Source organism: Athene noctua, chromosome 23 (assembly GCF_965140245.1).
Source record: "Athene noctua chromosome 23, bAthNoc1.hap1.1, whole genome shotgun sequence".
Lineage (NCBI taxonomy): Eukaryota > Metazoa > Chordata > Aves > Strigiformes > Strigidae > Athene > Athene noctua.
The window spans coordinates 4,101,956-4,118,443 of NC_134059.1; the positions used below are offsets into that span (position 1 = coordinate 4,101,956).

General features: G+C 47.9%; 1 protein-coding gene across 2 annotated transcripts in view; it reads right to left on the reverse strand.

The window, feature by feature from the left end:
* BRPF3 (bromodomain and PHD finger containing 3) overlaps positions 1-16,488 on the reverse strand; it is a 29,777-nt gene that overhangs the window by 5,844 nt on the left and 7,445 nt on the right. Inside the window, exons 3-11 of one of the 2 annotated variants that reach the window (XM_074925180.1) lie at positions 15,894-16,050; positions 14,302-14,433; positions 12,198-12,326; positions 11,513-11,825; positions 10,121-10,387; positions 8,920-9,420; positions 6,512-6,605; positions 4,093-4,190; positions 1,384-1,481 (exon numbers count right to left, since the gene is read on the reverse strand). In XM_074925180.1, the coding sequence (XP_074781281.1) occupies positions 1,384-1,481; positions 4,093-4,190; positions 6,512-6,605; positions 8,920-9,420; positions 10,121-10,387; positions 11,513-11,825; positions 12,198-12,326; positions 14,302-14,433; positions 15,894-16,050 (1,789 nt within the window). Of the gene's footprint in view, positions 1-1,383; positions 1,482-4,092; positions 4,191-6,511; positions 6,606-8,919; positions 9,424-10,120; positions 10,388-11,512; positions 11,826-12,197; positions 12,327-14,301; positions 14,434-15,893; positions 16,051-16,488 lie in introns of both variants that reach the window. The other variant, XM_074925179.1, reaches the window with a different exon arrangement.

A 16,488-nucleotide genomic window follows, 5' to 3' on the forward strand; every position in this document is an offset into this window, starting at 1 on the left:
AAGGGTGGATGCAGTACTTGGTCTACTCTTCTTTGCCTCCTGATTTCACAGAATAAAGAATCATCTCGGTTGGAAAAGACCTTGAAGCTCCTCCAGACCAACCATTAACCTCACACTGACCATTCTCGACTCCACCAGACCCCTCAGCGCTGGGTCTCCCAAGGGCTTGAAAAAGAATCTTGGCTTTGACATTGGCCAGCTGTAGGAATTTATTAAGACACTTTACAACTGCAACAGATTGCTACCAAAAAATTGTCTTTTTGGGGGGCAATCTCAGTGTTTAAAGCTGTGCTAAAGCACGGTTTAACTTTGGCTGTAGCCACACAAAGATCTAAAAATGTTTTGGTTGGCCAACATGGCTAGCAGATCCATGGCTGTTCCCTCCTCTGGATGAGGGTCACTCTTTCAGCAGAACCTGCCCTTTCTGATGGCATCCGTGTGCTCAGCCACAGCCAGGCACACACGCTGCGTCAGCTTACGCCCGGTTTCACTGTTTGGATGTAGAGACCTGTACAATTTCTGTGATGACTACACTTGCTTTCACCCCCTACGATCTGTCAGCAGTCACAGGCACCGGCTGTCTCAGTGATCCCAACCATAAAGGTACTTAAGGGGATGGCTGCAGCCACGCAGAAATTACATGGAGCAGAGATGGCAGGAAGAGCCACGTCTCAAGGGATATATTTAAAAGTAGCAGAAACAACAAAACACAGTCATCCCATCTCATGTTCTTACATATATCCTTACTTCAGCAGTCTCTGTCGATAACTTAACAAGTGCTTAAAAGCCTGCAGTGGTGCTGGCACTTCTTAGCAACAGCTCCGTGTCGTGTCTTGCCTTGGAACCGAATATGGTGCTCACTGAAGCCACGTTTATGGATTTCAATATCCAAAACCCAGAGAAATATTAAGAAAATATCATTCCAAGGACAAGGTGAAAACACATGTGGATATTCTCCTATTTGCATACCGTATGCAGTAAACATACAGTTATTGCAAGAGGATATACACATCACAAAGCCAGCTGGGCACCTACATGTGGAGCTGTACTCACTATGCAGGAAAATATGTGGGCAGTTAGACACCAATATCTGCCTTTATAAAATTTAGGTCTTCTCACACCAATAATTCTGATTACTTTCCCCATAGTTGCAGAGTGAATACAAGAGGGGAAAGATCTCCTCCTATCCCTGGCACCGAGAGACCAATGTTTTATGAATCCTCTGCCACGCTCTGAAAGAATGAGCAAAGAGGAAAGAAAAAAAGAAAAAGAGCACGTTGCATGATTTTTGGGAAGTTTTCCTTTTCTGTCTGGTTACGCTGCACGCTGGCACTGTGTCCTGGGCTACCTGTGCTGCGGGGACAGAGAGCAAGAGGCACTTACCAAGGCGGGGTAGGAGGGATAGCCACGGCACTTGGCCCACACAAGCTCCAAGGGCTCCAGCTCAGCCTGACTCTCAAAGGACATCAGGAGAGTCCTGCCTAAGGGACAGAGGAGACATGGCTTAGGAGGGCAATTACTAGCCAGGGGGTTATGATAACACAAGAAACCACACCGTCATCTCACCCAGGCATGACGGCCAGCATTCTCTCAGCAGCAATCAGCTAAAACAGATGAACTGCTGTTGTACTTAAAACATACCGACAGTATTTCTGGTTTTATTTTTTAACCTATTTGCTTCTAGAGCAAGCAGAAAGCTGGAATTTCACCTTTTTTTTTAATAACACCTACTGTTCAGCTATTTGTCACAGAAGAGCACACATTTAATCATTACTATGTGTACATATGCATGAATCCAAACCATTTCTCTTGAGATCTAGAGCAAAATGGAAAGCCACTTATTTGTACCTATATACATTGGGTGTAAGTGATAAAAAATGAGGCGATAAGACACATGTCTCATCTGCAGTAAGTCTGTGAGAAAATTTAAGGTGCAGTGAGATCCAGCCTGGCCATGGTGAACATCCAGCCTTCTTTATGCTCTGTCAGTACAGTCATGTTCTGCATTAAGATAAAGCCACAGTCTCCTAAATCACGGGTGTAAGTCTACGCACACATGTAGCTTCAGATGAACTCTATGGAAATATTAATCAAATTCAGTTCTGGAGTGAATAGCTGCTGTATCACTGAAATCACATGGGTATACAAGAGATTAATTTGGTCCATTAGACTCCACCAAGCCAAATCCATCCTCAATGGAACTGATGAAGCTGTATCTGGGATTAATTTGGACCACTGTTCAGAGAGCTCCTTTTTATTCCTCCTAAATACAAATAGCTAGACTATTCTGATGCCATGCAGTTTGGGGCTGTTTGATCTCTGCAGGAAATGTCTGGTTCTAGTTGCACAAGTCTATTAGCCATCATTTTTTTTCAGACTTAAGTCAGAAGTATTGCAAAAGATCCATTCAGGACACGAATAAGTAATATGCCAGCTTCTGATCCTGGAAAAGGTGTAATCTTCATTAATGTGAATTTTACAGCAAGGAGTGCTTGCTCTGGGGGGGAATGGTCAAACACTGGCTTTCCCAGAAGTCAAACTGCATCTAGAAAACGCCGAGTACGACCCAAATGAGCACCTTGCCAAGACAGATCTGATCTGCTTCTCCACTGCTGCATTCCAGATGTATTCTTCCACTAACGAAATGATGTTCTAAAACCCAGAATTGTCCCACCAATTCTAATTCCCCCGGTACCAGCCCTGCTTTCTGTTAAGCTTATCTGCAAAGCAGACTGCTGAGCGCACGGGGCGCAGGGTAACAACGGTTCCCAGGGAGACAGGAGCTGTGCAAAAGGGCACTGGCATGCCAGGGAGGCAAAGCTGAATTCTGATTTCAGCATAAACCTGCAAAAACTCCATCACTGACACACCATAAGAAAGACGAAAATCCGGTCATGTGAGTGCTGGAAGATTGGTGTGGTGCCCTGGGTGTTAGGAGAGTGACTTAATTTTGCTGATGTATAGCACAGTCTGACAAAGACAACTTTGTTATAAAGACCTCGAAAGCAATGGTAGCAGTACAAGAGGGAACAGCTATGAAGCCATGTCCACAGAGACCCCTCATAATTACAATTTACTGCTTTTATGGCAGCATCATTAAAGAGAACTAGTCCCAAAACAGGAGATGACAGGGCCAGGCACATTGCACACACCAGACCTACAGACAGTACCCATCTGAGGAGAATGCAGGGCACAGGCAACCAGCAAAAGTGAAAGCAGAAAAACCCTTTTATACGATAATCTAAATTTCACAGAATCATCTCAGTTGGAAAAGCTCCTCCAGTGCCACCATGACCCTCCCCCTGACCGTTCCCAACTCCCCCAGATCCCTCAGCGCTGGCTCAGCCCGACTCTTCAACCCCTCCAGGGATCCCGGGGACTCCCCCCCTGCCCTGGGCAGCCCATTCCAACGCCCAACAGCCCCTTCTGCACAGAAATCCTTCCTCAGAGCCAGCCTGACCCTGCCCTGGGCAGCTTGAGGCCATTCCCTCGGGGCCTGGCGCTGGAGCCTTGGCTCCAGAGACTCATCCCCCCTCTCTGCCCCCTCCTGGCAGGGAGTTGCAGAGGGCCAGGAGGTCTCCCCTCAGCCTCCTCTTCTCCAGACTGAACCCCCCCAGTTCCCCCAGCCGCTCCCCAGCAGACCTGTGCTCCAGACCCTGCCCCAGCTCCGTTGCCCTTCTCTGGCCACGCTCGAGTCATTCAATGGCCTTTTTGGGGTGAGGGGCCCAAAACTGAACCCACTCATCGAGGGGCGGCCTCAGCAGTGCCCAGCACAGGGCTCAGATCCCTTCCCTGTCCCTGCTGGCCACGCCAGTGCTGACACAAGTCAGGATGCCATTGGCCTTCCTGGCCACCTGGGCACACTGCTGGCTCCTGTTCAGCCATCTGGCAATCAAGCCCCCAGGTCCTTCTCTGACTGGCAGCTCTCCAGCCACTTCTCCCCAGAACTTGTAACAAAGCAGGTAAGTAGGCAGGGGCAGGTCAGCAGCCTGATGATACAACCAGGATGGTTCCAGGCGGACACCAAGACCTGCTGCCCCTGGTTCAGACGTGCTGGGGCTGGAGCAGGATGTGTGCTGGGGCCGTTCTCACCTGAGCTGCTGTACTCGGAGTCTCCATTCACACCTTCCAAGAAGGGCACCCGAGAAAGAGCTGGCTTCCCTCGACTTCGCTTGGGAGGCATCAAACCACTGTCAGAATGATTTGGAAAAGCAGGTGTTAGGCTTGAAAACAAAGGCAAGTAAATGGACTCCTCACCTCTGTTTAAAATACTGCAAAATTACTGTACTGGTGCACCCCTGACATGAAAAGAACACTGAATACTTGAGCAGAATATCATCAAAACATCTCTTCTGGTGCAAGTACACTGGACATCATCCCAGCTTTGCCACGAGCAATGAAAGGGGCCTAACAGAAACCAAGCTATGAACATGAGGAAGAAACAGCAAAGATTTCATGCTGAAGAGCACACAGGCAATTGGACTCTATCAGCCCATGTCCTGAACATCCTTTTACCTCAGAGCTACAAACATTTCAGAAAATGCACTATCTCCACCTCAAGCAATCATGTTTTTTCAGTTATTATAATTTTTTTTTTTAAATTTACCATTTTTCAATAAACCTCCCATTCTGAATGCATTTGGTACTCAAAAAGAAAGCGTGGAGAAAAACAGAGCTGTTCCTAAATAGAATAATTGTACAAGTTATCTATGAGACATCAGCTTGGTTTAAATTCCTTGTTTTGTGGGTGTCACAAAAATGTAATTTTTGCGATGTCAATTGCTTGTGATTATTGTAATAAGCACTTAACCTTGCACTTTTCACCTATAAAAACATCAACTAACAGGACCCGACGCTCCCCTGTGAATCCAGATCTGTCTCCCTCACTTACAGATGAGGAAATGGAGGCAAATACAGTGCAGCCATAAGTCCAAGACTGGTCTGAAGGTGAGTTTCTGGCTCCTGGTCCCGTCCTGAGGGCATCCTCATCCCATGAAGGGTTTCTGCATGACTCAAGGGCCCTCATTTAAATGACACTACAACTACGCACAAATCCAGTTCTCTCCTTTTTGTTCCCTTTGATGCAGCTCCTCACTTTATAATAGTTTATTGTAGCAGCTTCTTGTGAGATCTGCACGAGGGTCATGGTAGTATCCAGCTTGCAGAAGAGGCAATGACTGAGCTGAAGATCTGGGAGCACAGCCCAGAGAAGAGGGGAGACATGAAGAAGTGGGTAGGTGTCCCATCTCAGAGAAGAGCTACAAGTCATATGCCTCAAAGGGCTCAGCGTGTGCTAAGAGAGATTATTTAATGGGGTACCGAGTGCTTCCCTCGGGCTGCCCAGAGCCCGACTGTTGAGGAGGGATCACTCTGCCACAGGGAAAAGCCCTCACACAAAAACTGCTCCCCCAAACCCAGGGCCTTGGCCTTTGTCACCAGCACAAAAGCCTCTGCAAACAGATTTATAATTGAAACATTAATCAAACCTTAGTTACAGCTGCAAAATTATACACCTCTTTTAACAGCTAACATTTAGGATCACTCTGCATAGCAGAGAGAAGTTTTTGTGTGAAAAATGCTCCTGGGATTCAACCCTGCTGCAGAATAATTTGTTACGCAGCTTTTAGTTTTAAACTGTAGCCTCAGTCCTGAGAACAGGTGTGCATGGGGAGCTTGACAATTTTAAGTGCCCAAGTGACTTTGCAAGCTTGAGGACTGACAGAGCACACACATAGGAAGGAAGCATAAAATGTCTGAACATGTTTCTCTAGTGATGGGTCATCACAGACAAGCAGAGGGCAATGATATGTTCAAGGCACTGAAAATATTACTAAGAATATCAACTAAAAGTCTTGCTTCTGCCTGTCCTGGATGATCTTACCCATCAAGGTCAAATGTCCTCAGCCTGCCACTCACAATGCTCATAAACATGATTCTGGCATAACACAGGTTTTACCATGCAGTGAAATTACTTGAGTCAGTGTTAGGAGGGTTGGACAGGTAGATAAGACCAGAAAAAAGATATAGTACCCATTTATGTCTACAGCACCTGACAAAAAGATGACAGATGTTTGCTTTAAGTCTGTTCAGTCCTGTTTGAAGTGCCCAGTTCTGCTTTTAAAGCTCTGAGAGGAAGAAAGCAGCAATTCAGTAGGTGGTAGAAGTTCAGCTTCACCTGCAGTGCTGAACTGGATATCTGAGTTCAAGGTTTTTCTAGCTTTGGCTCTCAAGAACTGCAAGAGGGCATTCATCAGCAGAGAACAGGTGTGTGCACTGAGGAACAGAAGTGTAACATATACCCATTTACTTGAAAAATCAAGCACTGTTTTTGTGACTTATAGCTTGCTTAAGAGGATGGGATGGAACCTTGGAAGATTTTTGTTGTTTAGGGTCAACACACACAATAAGTAAGTCTGGGCTGGGTTTGAAACAAAGAAGTCAAACAATAAAACCAGGCAGATTAATCCAGACACAGAAGGTGTTCTGGGGAAGTTTTGCACAGGGCACTTACCTGCAGGCTTCAAACACCAGTCCACCACCCAGGCCAGAGCTGCACTCGGAGTCAGAGCCGCTCTCTGCGTGCTTTGCAAAGCCGTTAGTCACTCCTGCCGAGGAGACAAATGGGAATCAGCCCAAAAAAGCAGCAGCAAGGCACAGAGGTGCCACCGAGGCTCAGGCAGGGTCACTGTCCAATGACTCACAGCCACCAAGATGCTAAGTACTTCAACCAGAGAGGGAAATTCTGCACCCATTTCCGCAGACTCAGCAGCAACCAAAAGGTGACTAATAAAAGGTATTTCTACCTCTGACACATGAAAATCAGGCTCTCTCTGAAGAAGCAAGAGCTGGAGAAGCGCCCAGGGATGGTGTAGGAAAGCTCCACACAGCATCTTGCTCGCTGGGCAAGGCCAGAGGCCAGGAAATGAACCACTTGCTCATCTGGCTTCAAGTGTCGTTTGGAAAAGACATGGAGGTTTCATGCTGATTGCCACAGACTTCTCCCTGCCTCACCCCGGGCCTGGCTGGTCCCTGCCCACAGGAGCAGGCATGTAAAATCATAGCTTATTGGGTTACAGGTTCCTTGCTGAGAGAAAACCATTCTAGGAAAAATTTGTTGCTTCAGTTTCTGGAAATAAGATTTTCCAGTGGACAGAGCAGGCACTGAGGAAGCAAATTCCTCCTGGGTAGAAGAAGGTTCCCCACCACCCTCCTCTCCGGCCAGTACAAATGTCACTGTAGCTGTAAGTGGAATATTTCACTTCTTAGCTCTGGATGCTGACAGTGCTGGAAATCTTCTCTTCACTGCCAGGTTTCCTGCTCTGTGCACCGGAGGGATACGCAGATGGAGAGCTGGGACCACCTGAGCTCAGACAAGATCCCACACGCAGGGACAGGCAGAGGCGGACAGGGAATGACCCCTGAGAGCGTCCCCAAGCCCAGAGCAAGGACAGGAAGGCAGATGACTGTTGCCTTCCCCCATCAAGGGACTCACCACCCCAAAGCCCCATGGGCTCATCAAAAGCCATACAAAGGGCAAATTCATGCCAAGGCCACTATTGTTTTTCCAGCTGTAACTATGGAATGGCCACAAAAAGCACACTTCTGCAAAACACCTTGTTCCGACAATCCCGATCACGCTGACCTGCTCCTGTGGTAACACGGACTCAGCACACTAGACATTCCCTCCCATTAGGAGAAATCAATTGTGTTTGAAACAGCAGAAGAAGGTGATTGCAACTCATAGGAAAAAGCCAGCAGTGCTGCTTCAGCAGAGGAAAAACGTCACTGCCTAGTTATCCGTGATTTTCCAGCACCCTGCCTTTATTTTCCCTTTTTAAATTTCAGCCTCGCATTCTGACCTCCATCCATCCTGAGCCACAACTCTCTGCTTTAATTAATCAACTATTGAGTCCCTCAGCTCTCTGCAGGAGCCATTTGTGTTTCCTTTAACCTGTCCTGGTAAGTCAATCCCCACATTCAGTTGCTTTCATCCCACTCTCAATTTGCTAGCAACCTTCTGACAGTCAAAATAATTTTAAACCAATATTTGAGGTCTGGGCTAAGTTAAGCCTTAAAGATGGGAACTATCCCACAATGGCTGTTAACAAAGAATTTAAAAGAAATCACATTGCTGTCATTCATATGTTCCTTTTCACCTTGTGTCTTTCCAAATTTCATCTCAGCTTACTTATTCTCATTTGCAGATCTAATTTGAAAAGGAACCTGCTCAGTATTCCCACTGATTTTATTTAAACTCCAGAATTAAGGGTGCATCTGATTTAGAAGTAATGTTTAACATCTCATCTTACATGGGTGCTGTGTTACTGGTTCACTGCACATTTCCAACCAAATGCACCAATTCTGCAGGAGGAAGCTCTCACTCCTAAGAGCGGCTGAACCAACACAAACCCGTCCATGAGGGCAGGAATGCCAACACTCCTCAGCCCTGACTGGAGAGCCCAGTTTCCAGTCAGCCCATTCAACAGCTTTGCAAGCAGCCAGGCACGTTGGCTTGCCCTACAACAAATGGCAAACTCTCTCTTACAGCATCCGGTGGGCTGGCAAAGAGAAGAATTACTTGTGACCCCCCTGGGCTTCACCTCAGTACCTTTAAATGTCTAAAATGGAGGTGTCTAGAGCTGAACTAAGTTACCAAATTCCATGTATAGTTGGTGGAGAAGAGAGGTGCAACTCATTACAGATGTGTCTTGTCTGCCCTATTTTACAAACATGTAGAAGAACTGAAGCTTTCCTCAGGCACATCTGGTTATGGGGACGATGTTTCCCCCAAGCCTAAAGCGAGTTTCAGATGAGTAGTTTGGATGCAGACATCTTTACTCAGCCCCAGGATTCCCACTCCCTCAGCCCCATCTCACAGTTTCCAAAGGTACTGAAGGAAGAGAAATCCCAAGGAATTACCTCTCTGTGCTGCCTGCCTGGGTGACTTCTCTCCATCACTCTCACTGCAGGTCCTGCTCTGCAGCCGCTTTCGAGCCTGTCGCTCCCCCTCCGGGCGGGAGGGTGAAAGCTGCCCACTCTGCCCGTGGTCCTCCCCGTTCTCCAGGGAGCAGTCCAGGCCTCTTTGCAGCTTCACCCCATTCTTAGCTTTTTTAAAAAGGACAGATGTCCGTCGGCCCACGCCGCTGAAGGGGGGACTGGCGGGGGTGTCTGCAGGCGGCAAGGCCAGTCCGTTCAGGCCATTGTCGCTGAGCAGGCGCTGGAAGGCTTGGCTCTCCCGCTGCAGAGCCTTCTTGTCAAAGAGCTCCCTGTCTGACATCACCCTCTTCTGCAGCTGATTCAAGGACTTGCTTTCACTGATGGGTTTGAGCGTTGGAGGGTCCTGCAGAGAGTCCAGCTCCGAGAGAGAGGGTGCGGGTCCTGTGGGCTCCAGCGTTGGAGGGTGTGGGGGCTTGGCATCATCTGCTAAAGGAATAAAGAATCTGCTTGAACAGTTTAGAAAGAGTTATTCCCAAAACTACCAACAGCCACTCCCATCTTGCACTAGGGCCAAGGACAGGAGAAACAGCAGGTCTTGACTGTTCACAGAATAACAGAATCACCCCGGCTGGAGAAGCCCTTGAAGCTCCTCCAGTGCCACCATGAACGTCACCATGACCGTTCCCAACTCCCCCAGATCCCTCAGCACTGGCTCAGCCTGACTCTTCAACCCCTCCAGGGATCCCGGGGACTCCCCCCTGCCCTGGGCAGCCCATTCCAACGCCCAACAGCCCCTTCTGCACAGAAATCCTTCCTCAGAGCCAGCCTGACCCTGCCCTGGGCAGCTTGAGGCCATTCCCTCGGGGCCTGGCGCTGGCTCCTTGGCTCCAGAGACTCATCCCCCCTCTCTGCCCCCTCCTGGCAGGGAGTTGCAGAGGGCCAGGAGGTCTCCCCTCAGCCTCCTCTTCTCCAGACTGAACCCCCCCAGTTCCCCCAGCCGCTCCCCAGCAGACCTGTGCTCCAGACCCTGCCCCAGCTCCGTTGCCCTTCTCTGGCCACGCTCGAGTCATTCAATGGCCTTTTTGGGGTGAGGGGCCCAAAACTGAACCCACCCATCAAGAGGCGGCCTCACGTTTACATGTCCTAGAGAGTCAGAGCTAAAATCATTGCTGTAACCTCTCACCTTTCTCCCCTTCCTCGTCCCCTTCTCCTGATGTTTTATCCAGCCCCTCTTCCCGCGGCACAGGCTCCCCATTGGGCATGGTCTTGTTCTGCTGCTGGGCCAACTTCTGCCGAATGGAGTTGATCTCCCGTCTCAGGAGCCGAATGCGTCGCGTGCGGGCGCCGCTGGACCGCATGGTGCTCACCATGTCCAGCTTCTCCAGCAGCTCCTTCAGCTGGGCCTCCAAGGAGAGGTGAGCCCGGTTCTCCGGGAGGAGAATGTTATCCACTGCATCGAAAGAGATTGTAACAGTGAAGGGAAGGAGTAAGGCTTCTTCAAGAAGCATTGGGGACCACTGCCATGCCTCATTCCCTTTGATGCTATTCATGAACTAATTCCTTTAGTTTGGGGATTTAGCCGTTGTTAACCTTGGAGCTTGGACTTCTTTTCTTTAGGTAAAAAGCAGTTGATTTAACTTGCACTGCCCTCCAGTTCCTGTTACTGTCCCAGGAGCAAGAGTGAAAAGACATGTGTCTGTACCCTCACAAGACAGCTCACAGTCCAGATCCTTGGTAGAAACCTACTTCATTGCCAGATTAAATGACAAAATCAGACCACAGACAGAACTGGCCAAAACATAACATGTTTGTCATTCCTCTGTTTCTGCTGAAGGGCTGGCATCCACAGGAGCAGGGCAGACAGCTGAGACGTGCTATCATACACCAACACAAATTTCACAACAAAACTGTCCGTCTGCATCCAAGAGGGCTGCAATGTTTAGGAATTGGATGGCAGACTGCAAGCTCTGCATGCTGCAAGGCAGCAGTATTCTGTACTAAGTTTAGCCAGTTTATTCAACCAATGCTTTGGAGCTGCATCTCAGGATGGCCGTGGGAATGGATGTGGTCATGCTGCAAATGGAAAGTCTCAGCTAGAAGGACTGCTTGGGTGCCAGCACCTTAACCCTACATCACCCCCTCCCAGCCCTCCATGCTCCATCTATCGCAGTTGCTCTACACTTTGCCAATTCACAATGAAATGTATGAGCTTTCCTCGGAGCAAAAAATCCTAGATCCACCTCTGCACCCTTCTTTAAAATACCAAGTTTGTACTACAGCCGTGGCACAAATCAAACAGCATGGGTAGCTACAAGGCTCTTCCGAGACAGATATGCACTAAGAGAGCTGGAGCTAAGCTGCACCTAGCTCAGAGTGCCCAGTTCAGCTGAAATCCTGCTTTTTGTGGCTCTAAAGGAGTTAGATATATGCTTAGGTAAACAGATAGACAGGAAAATTCTTGTGTGCTGAATGATGGCTATGACCTCCATGCAGGCTGAGTGACATACTTAGATCAAAGAACATAGTTATGATCTGCCTGGGAAAAAAACAAACAAAAAAGTTAATAAACACTCACCATCTTCCCAAGAAAAGCGGTAAAAGTCCTCGGTTTTGGGTGACTCAGGCAGGTGAATCCCCACATCAGTGTCAAAGCCGATGTTTTCAGCCTGCCGCCGCGCGTGACGCAATATCGCTCCTCCGAGGTCTCTGAGCCGGACAGCTGCTCGGTGGAAAATCGTGTCTTTAGCATTATACCTCATGCAGTTGGTAACTATAAGGTTAAAGTCTTCCTCAAACTCATCCAATGTTCGGTACAGGTGGGACTCCAGCTTCCGCCTCATGGTGGAAAAATCCATTGGGTTGGAAATGAATTCCAGGTAATCTGGAACCTAAACATATAAAACCTGTACAATTACAAAAACCATTTACTAGCCAACTAGAGCGCATCCATCACAAGCACTCTTAATGCCCTTTCCAACGGCAAGGGGCAGTGCCAGCAGTTCATTTCTGTGCCACCCAGTCAAGGCAGACACATCCTGGCTCTGCAAAACATTATTTGTCTGAGACGTGCTGAAGCTTCCAGAAAACAATACCCTTTTTTGGCCCAGCAGGACACCCACATTGTGAGTCCCCTCCGAGATATTTAATCCACCAGCAGCTTGGGACAAGGTGGTTTGTGCTTCCAGGGTTATGACAGCACAAGAGCTTCTGCCCAGCAATACATCTACAACCCATGAGACACCTCTAGGAAAGAGACTTACCTCGTTCAGGTTGACAGGCTCCGCGAAGATCTGGGCAGCGTCCTTCTCCTGCAGCAGGTCCAGTGTTGTGCGCAGAAGTACATTGAAAGGGGTCAGCTGTAGCTCCATGGCAGCCTGCTGAACCTTGACCTGGGAATGGGAAAACAGCCATGAGCCCAGTTATCAAGGACAGGGTATGTGAGTGGTGTCTCCCTCTGGTTTCTCCTGAATCATCACCCCAGCTCTACGCAGTGGTGGAAACCTCAGGTCATCGTACCACTAGCCTGGCAGACTCATTGATGAAGAATTTCTGACAAAGACCTTGTCCTCTCCACGTGCAGGACGCACATTAGCAGACAGCACTTTGCAGAGTCTAACTGCACAGTCCAATCCTTTTGTATGGGGAACTCCTGTTTATCCAACCTCATAAGGCCAAAACGAGAGGAAAACCCAGAAAATTAAAAGATAATACAACTAAAAATGAAAACAGGAAGAAGCTTTTCACGCCTGGTAAATTATCCTGTAGAACTCCCTGCCTCAAGATATTATTAAGCCAATTAGCAACATTATACAAAAGTTAAAAGTATGTAGGCGTTTACATGAATGACAGCATCCATAATTAGACTAGAGAGCATAAACAGAGTTTAAGATATAGCTCTCACACTTCAAGGCAGAAGACAAACAACAACAGTGGTTAGATGTCTGCAAATTCCTAATACAGTTTCTTACATCCTTTATGAAGTCTGATTTCAAGCAAACAAGTTGTAGCACCTGTTTGATCTCTTACACTGAAACTCTATTCAAAGGAGACTGGAAAAGAAGTATTTATTTCTTCTTTAACATTTTAATTTCTTTGATCGTCTAATCCCTCATTATGTCATTAAATCAACCCCTTCAGTAGCAAAGGAAAGCAAGCACAAACTAAACTGTATTTGATGTGCTAAGCAACAAGACAGCATCAGTAAGAGAATGGACAAAGATGGACCTTCCCCTGAAAGAGGAAAGAAGCCAAACAAAGACTCAGGACTCTGGAACATCCTTCTTCACTCACCTACAAGCTGGGCTGGGATAGAGCTCCTAAACTGGATACACTTTTCTGTGATATCTTATTCTTTTATACAGCACACCATAGTGTCAACAAGCTTTTATGGATTTAGCCAACTGTGATAGGGGATATATCAAGACATCAAAAGCAAACAAAGCCCAAGAGTGATTTTTTTTTTTTTTTTTTTGATCCTCCTACCTAAAATATGTCCACACAGCAAGCAGGACTGAGCCACTGCTGTAAATCAAGGACAATGCAGCAAATGAACCAGTGCTGGCATCAAAAGGACTCCAGAAAAGCTGTGAACAGTTTCTGGTCACAGAGAAAACTCGCAGATCACAGAAGATGCTGGTTTCCCTCTGCCTGGCTCCCTGCAGACAGCCTGAGAGCAACCAGGCAAAGCCTGAGGCCACACGTGCACAGGGCCAGTCTTTCATGACCCTGGCCTTGAAGACAACTCATGCCAGAGAGCACAGTCGTGGCTGCAGCGACCAACCAGCTATGGCAAGCAAAGACCCTCAACAGGCAAAGCATGGGAAGCAACCCTCAGTGGTGCAACTCTGGACAACTGCACACAGATCAAAGAGGAAATTGGAAAATTTGATAAATGGTCTCCATCTTAAAACTTCTTCTAAACAATGTACTTAAAGGGCAAAACACAGGCATTTTTAGCTTTAGAAATGAAAAGCAGAACTGTGATTTAGGCGTCTCTGTGGAGTGGGTGTTACCAAGCTCCTGAAATAATTATTAAAGGAGATCTAACTTCTACTCTGCAAAACACCTGGTCCATGCCCAGAAATAGAAGGGATGCTGTAGGTCAGGTATCAAATCCACTATTAGTTATGAAAATACATTTTCCCAGCACTCTGCAGCCCAGTTCTGGTCTGAGGGCAGAGGCTGAGCAGTGTGGGCCTGTGACTGACACCGGCAGAGACGGCTGCTCCGCACATCCAACAGTCAGACTGTGAAAAAAGGGAAAGGCTCGAAAAAAACTGTCCTGTTCCTCCTCTGCCTCCTGCAGCACCGAGCACGTGCACAGAACTGGAGCTAAGTGCAGCAACTTGACAACCAACTACTTACCTGCTCCCGTTTGAGTTTTTCCCTCTTACGGATCAGCTCGATGAGCAGCCGTGCCCGCTCCAAGTCATGCCGCAGCTTTTGCCAGTACTTCAGCTCTTCCTTCACTGCACTGGTCTTCTCGTCCTGCTCCTTCTGGAAGACAGAGCAGCGGGGTGAGACCAAAAACACAACTGGCTTCCTGCGCTTCCTCCTCTTTCTAGGTGTCCCCTGTGGATTGCTCACATAATCTTCCTCTTGTCTACTTGTCTCTTGTTGGGACTCCATCCCCTCCTTCTGACAGCTTTTAGCTGTCTAACAAACACAACAGCAGCCTTTCTGGATTTTACGTTATCTGGGAAGTTAGGCCTAAACCATCCTGTAGCTACACTCTGGGAACATGCTTCAGTGCACGCTCATTAACACTCTCCCTGCTTTTATATCCAAGTTTATTACACAGGCTGGAAATTTTTCTGTTGGCTGCTTTGCATCGAAGAGGCAGCCCAAAGCATTTACAGTATAAAGGCAAGGGGAGCAAAAGCATGGGGGAAAAGACCTATTATTATCCCCTTTGTAACCAATAAGAAATAGAGCCATGGAAAGAGATTTGCCAATACACAAAGGAACAGCCAACGCTGGGAGATGAGCTCACACCTTCCAGGACACAGTTCAGTGGCTTTGCAATGCAATCATGCCTCCTCTCCTAAATCTGTAGCTTTTTTAATGGTTTTGAGGATACAGCTGAAGTGCATACGCTCTCACATGATTGCCAAGAGAGGACAATTGCTTCACAAGATCTTGATAGTTTAAATTTATAGGACATTTGTTTTTGAGAACTTATGGTGAATTGCCAACTGAATACACCAAGGAAACCCTGTACTTCCCCAAGCTCCAGATTGATGAGTGGGAAATATTTTTATTACTAATCACCCGGAGCAGTATTCATGCAAACCAAAAGCCTATAAATTTCTCCAACTACAGTGAAAATACACGTGCAGAACGTGCACAATACCTACTGATAGGCTATGTTAGAGGGTAGAGTTCAGCTGCTTCATTATTTCACCAACCACTTCTCGTGCCAAACGTGGTGCTGTTTAATAGCGTCAAGATCGAGTGACTCTGGACGCCAGCTCAGAGGAGGAAGCAAAGAAGTCCAGAGCTGATGATTGTGTCTAAACTTCCATATGAATATGCATGGGAGGGTCGGAAATTGAAGCTGCAGGAAGAATGACCCAAACTGGAATTTGGCCAGGACTTTGGAGCTAACACCCATTTACTTGAGGAGGGGATATTAATGACTCATGAGGAATGTGGTTTTATGATTCATCTAAGAGATCAGTCCACCAAGGGCCCATCACACCCTTGCACAGCCCTGGGTTTCCTGACTCAGGGGAAAAACTCCTACCTGCTGGCTCATCAACACTCATTCTAGAGGCACGATGGGTATCCCACAGATACGCTAACTCAGCCATTCAGGCATACCACGAGGAGACCAAAAGAGACTTAAATCAGGTCACCCTCTGATCCTTACACCCTCACTCCCCAGCCATCAAGCACATCTTCCCAGGGAACGTCAGCTCTCCTCCTCCCACAGGGGTTCAGCTGGTCACCAGTACCTGTTCTGCGTTCCTCTGCGACTGGAGGTGCGAGTGCAGGCGCCGGATCAGGGGCACCCCGTTCCTCGCCTGCCGCTTCAGCAGCCAGTAGTTGTGGAGCCTCTGCATGAACTGGTTCTTCCTCTGGAGGGAGAGGCCGCTGCAGATTTTGTTCAGCCTAAATGAAGCAAAGAGGTGTCATGGAGCCAACTGCAAAGCAATTGGGACTCTGTGGACCCTGGTGACGCCACCAGGTTTCCCAACGAAGCTCTGCGGTGCTGTGTCAATGCACACTCTGAACTACGTGCGTGACTGGTACAATCTGGGATCACAGAATCCCAGAATCATCCAAGTTGGAAAAGACCCTGAAGCTCCTCCAGCCCAACCATGACCCTCCCCCTGACCGTTCCCAACTCCCCCAGATCCCTCAGCGCTGGCTCAGCCCGACTCTTCAACCCCTCCAGGGATCCCGGGGACTCCCCCCCTGCCCTGGGCAGCCCATTCCAACGCCCAACAGCCCCTTCTGCACAGAAATCCTTCCTAAGAGCTAGTCTATCTCCACACCATGAAGACAAATGTGCCTACTCTTCACAATATAACCCTCCATTAGCAGCAG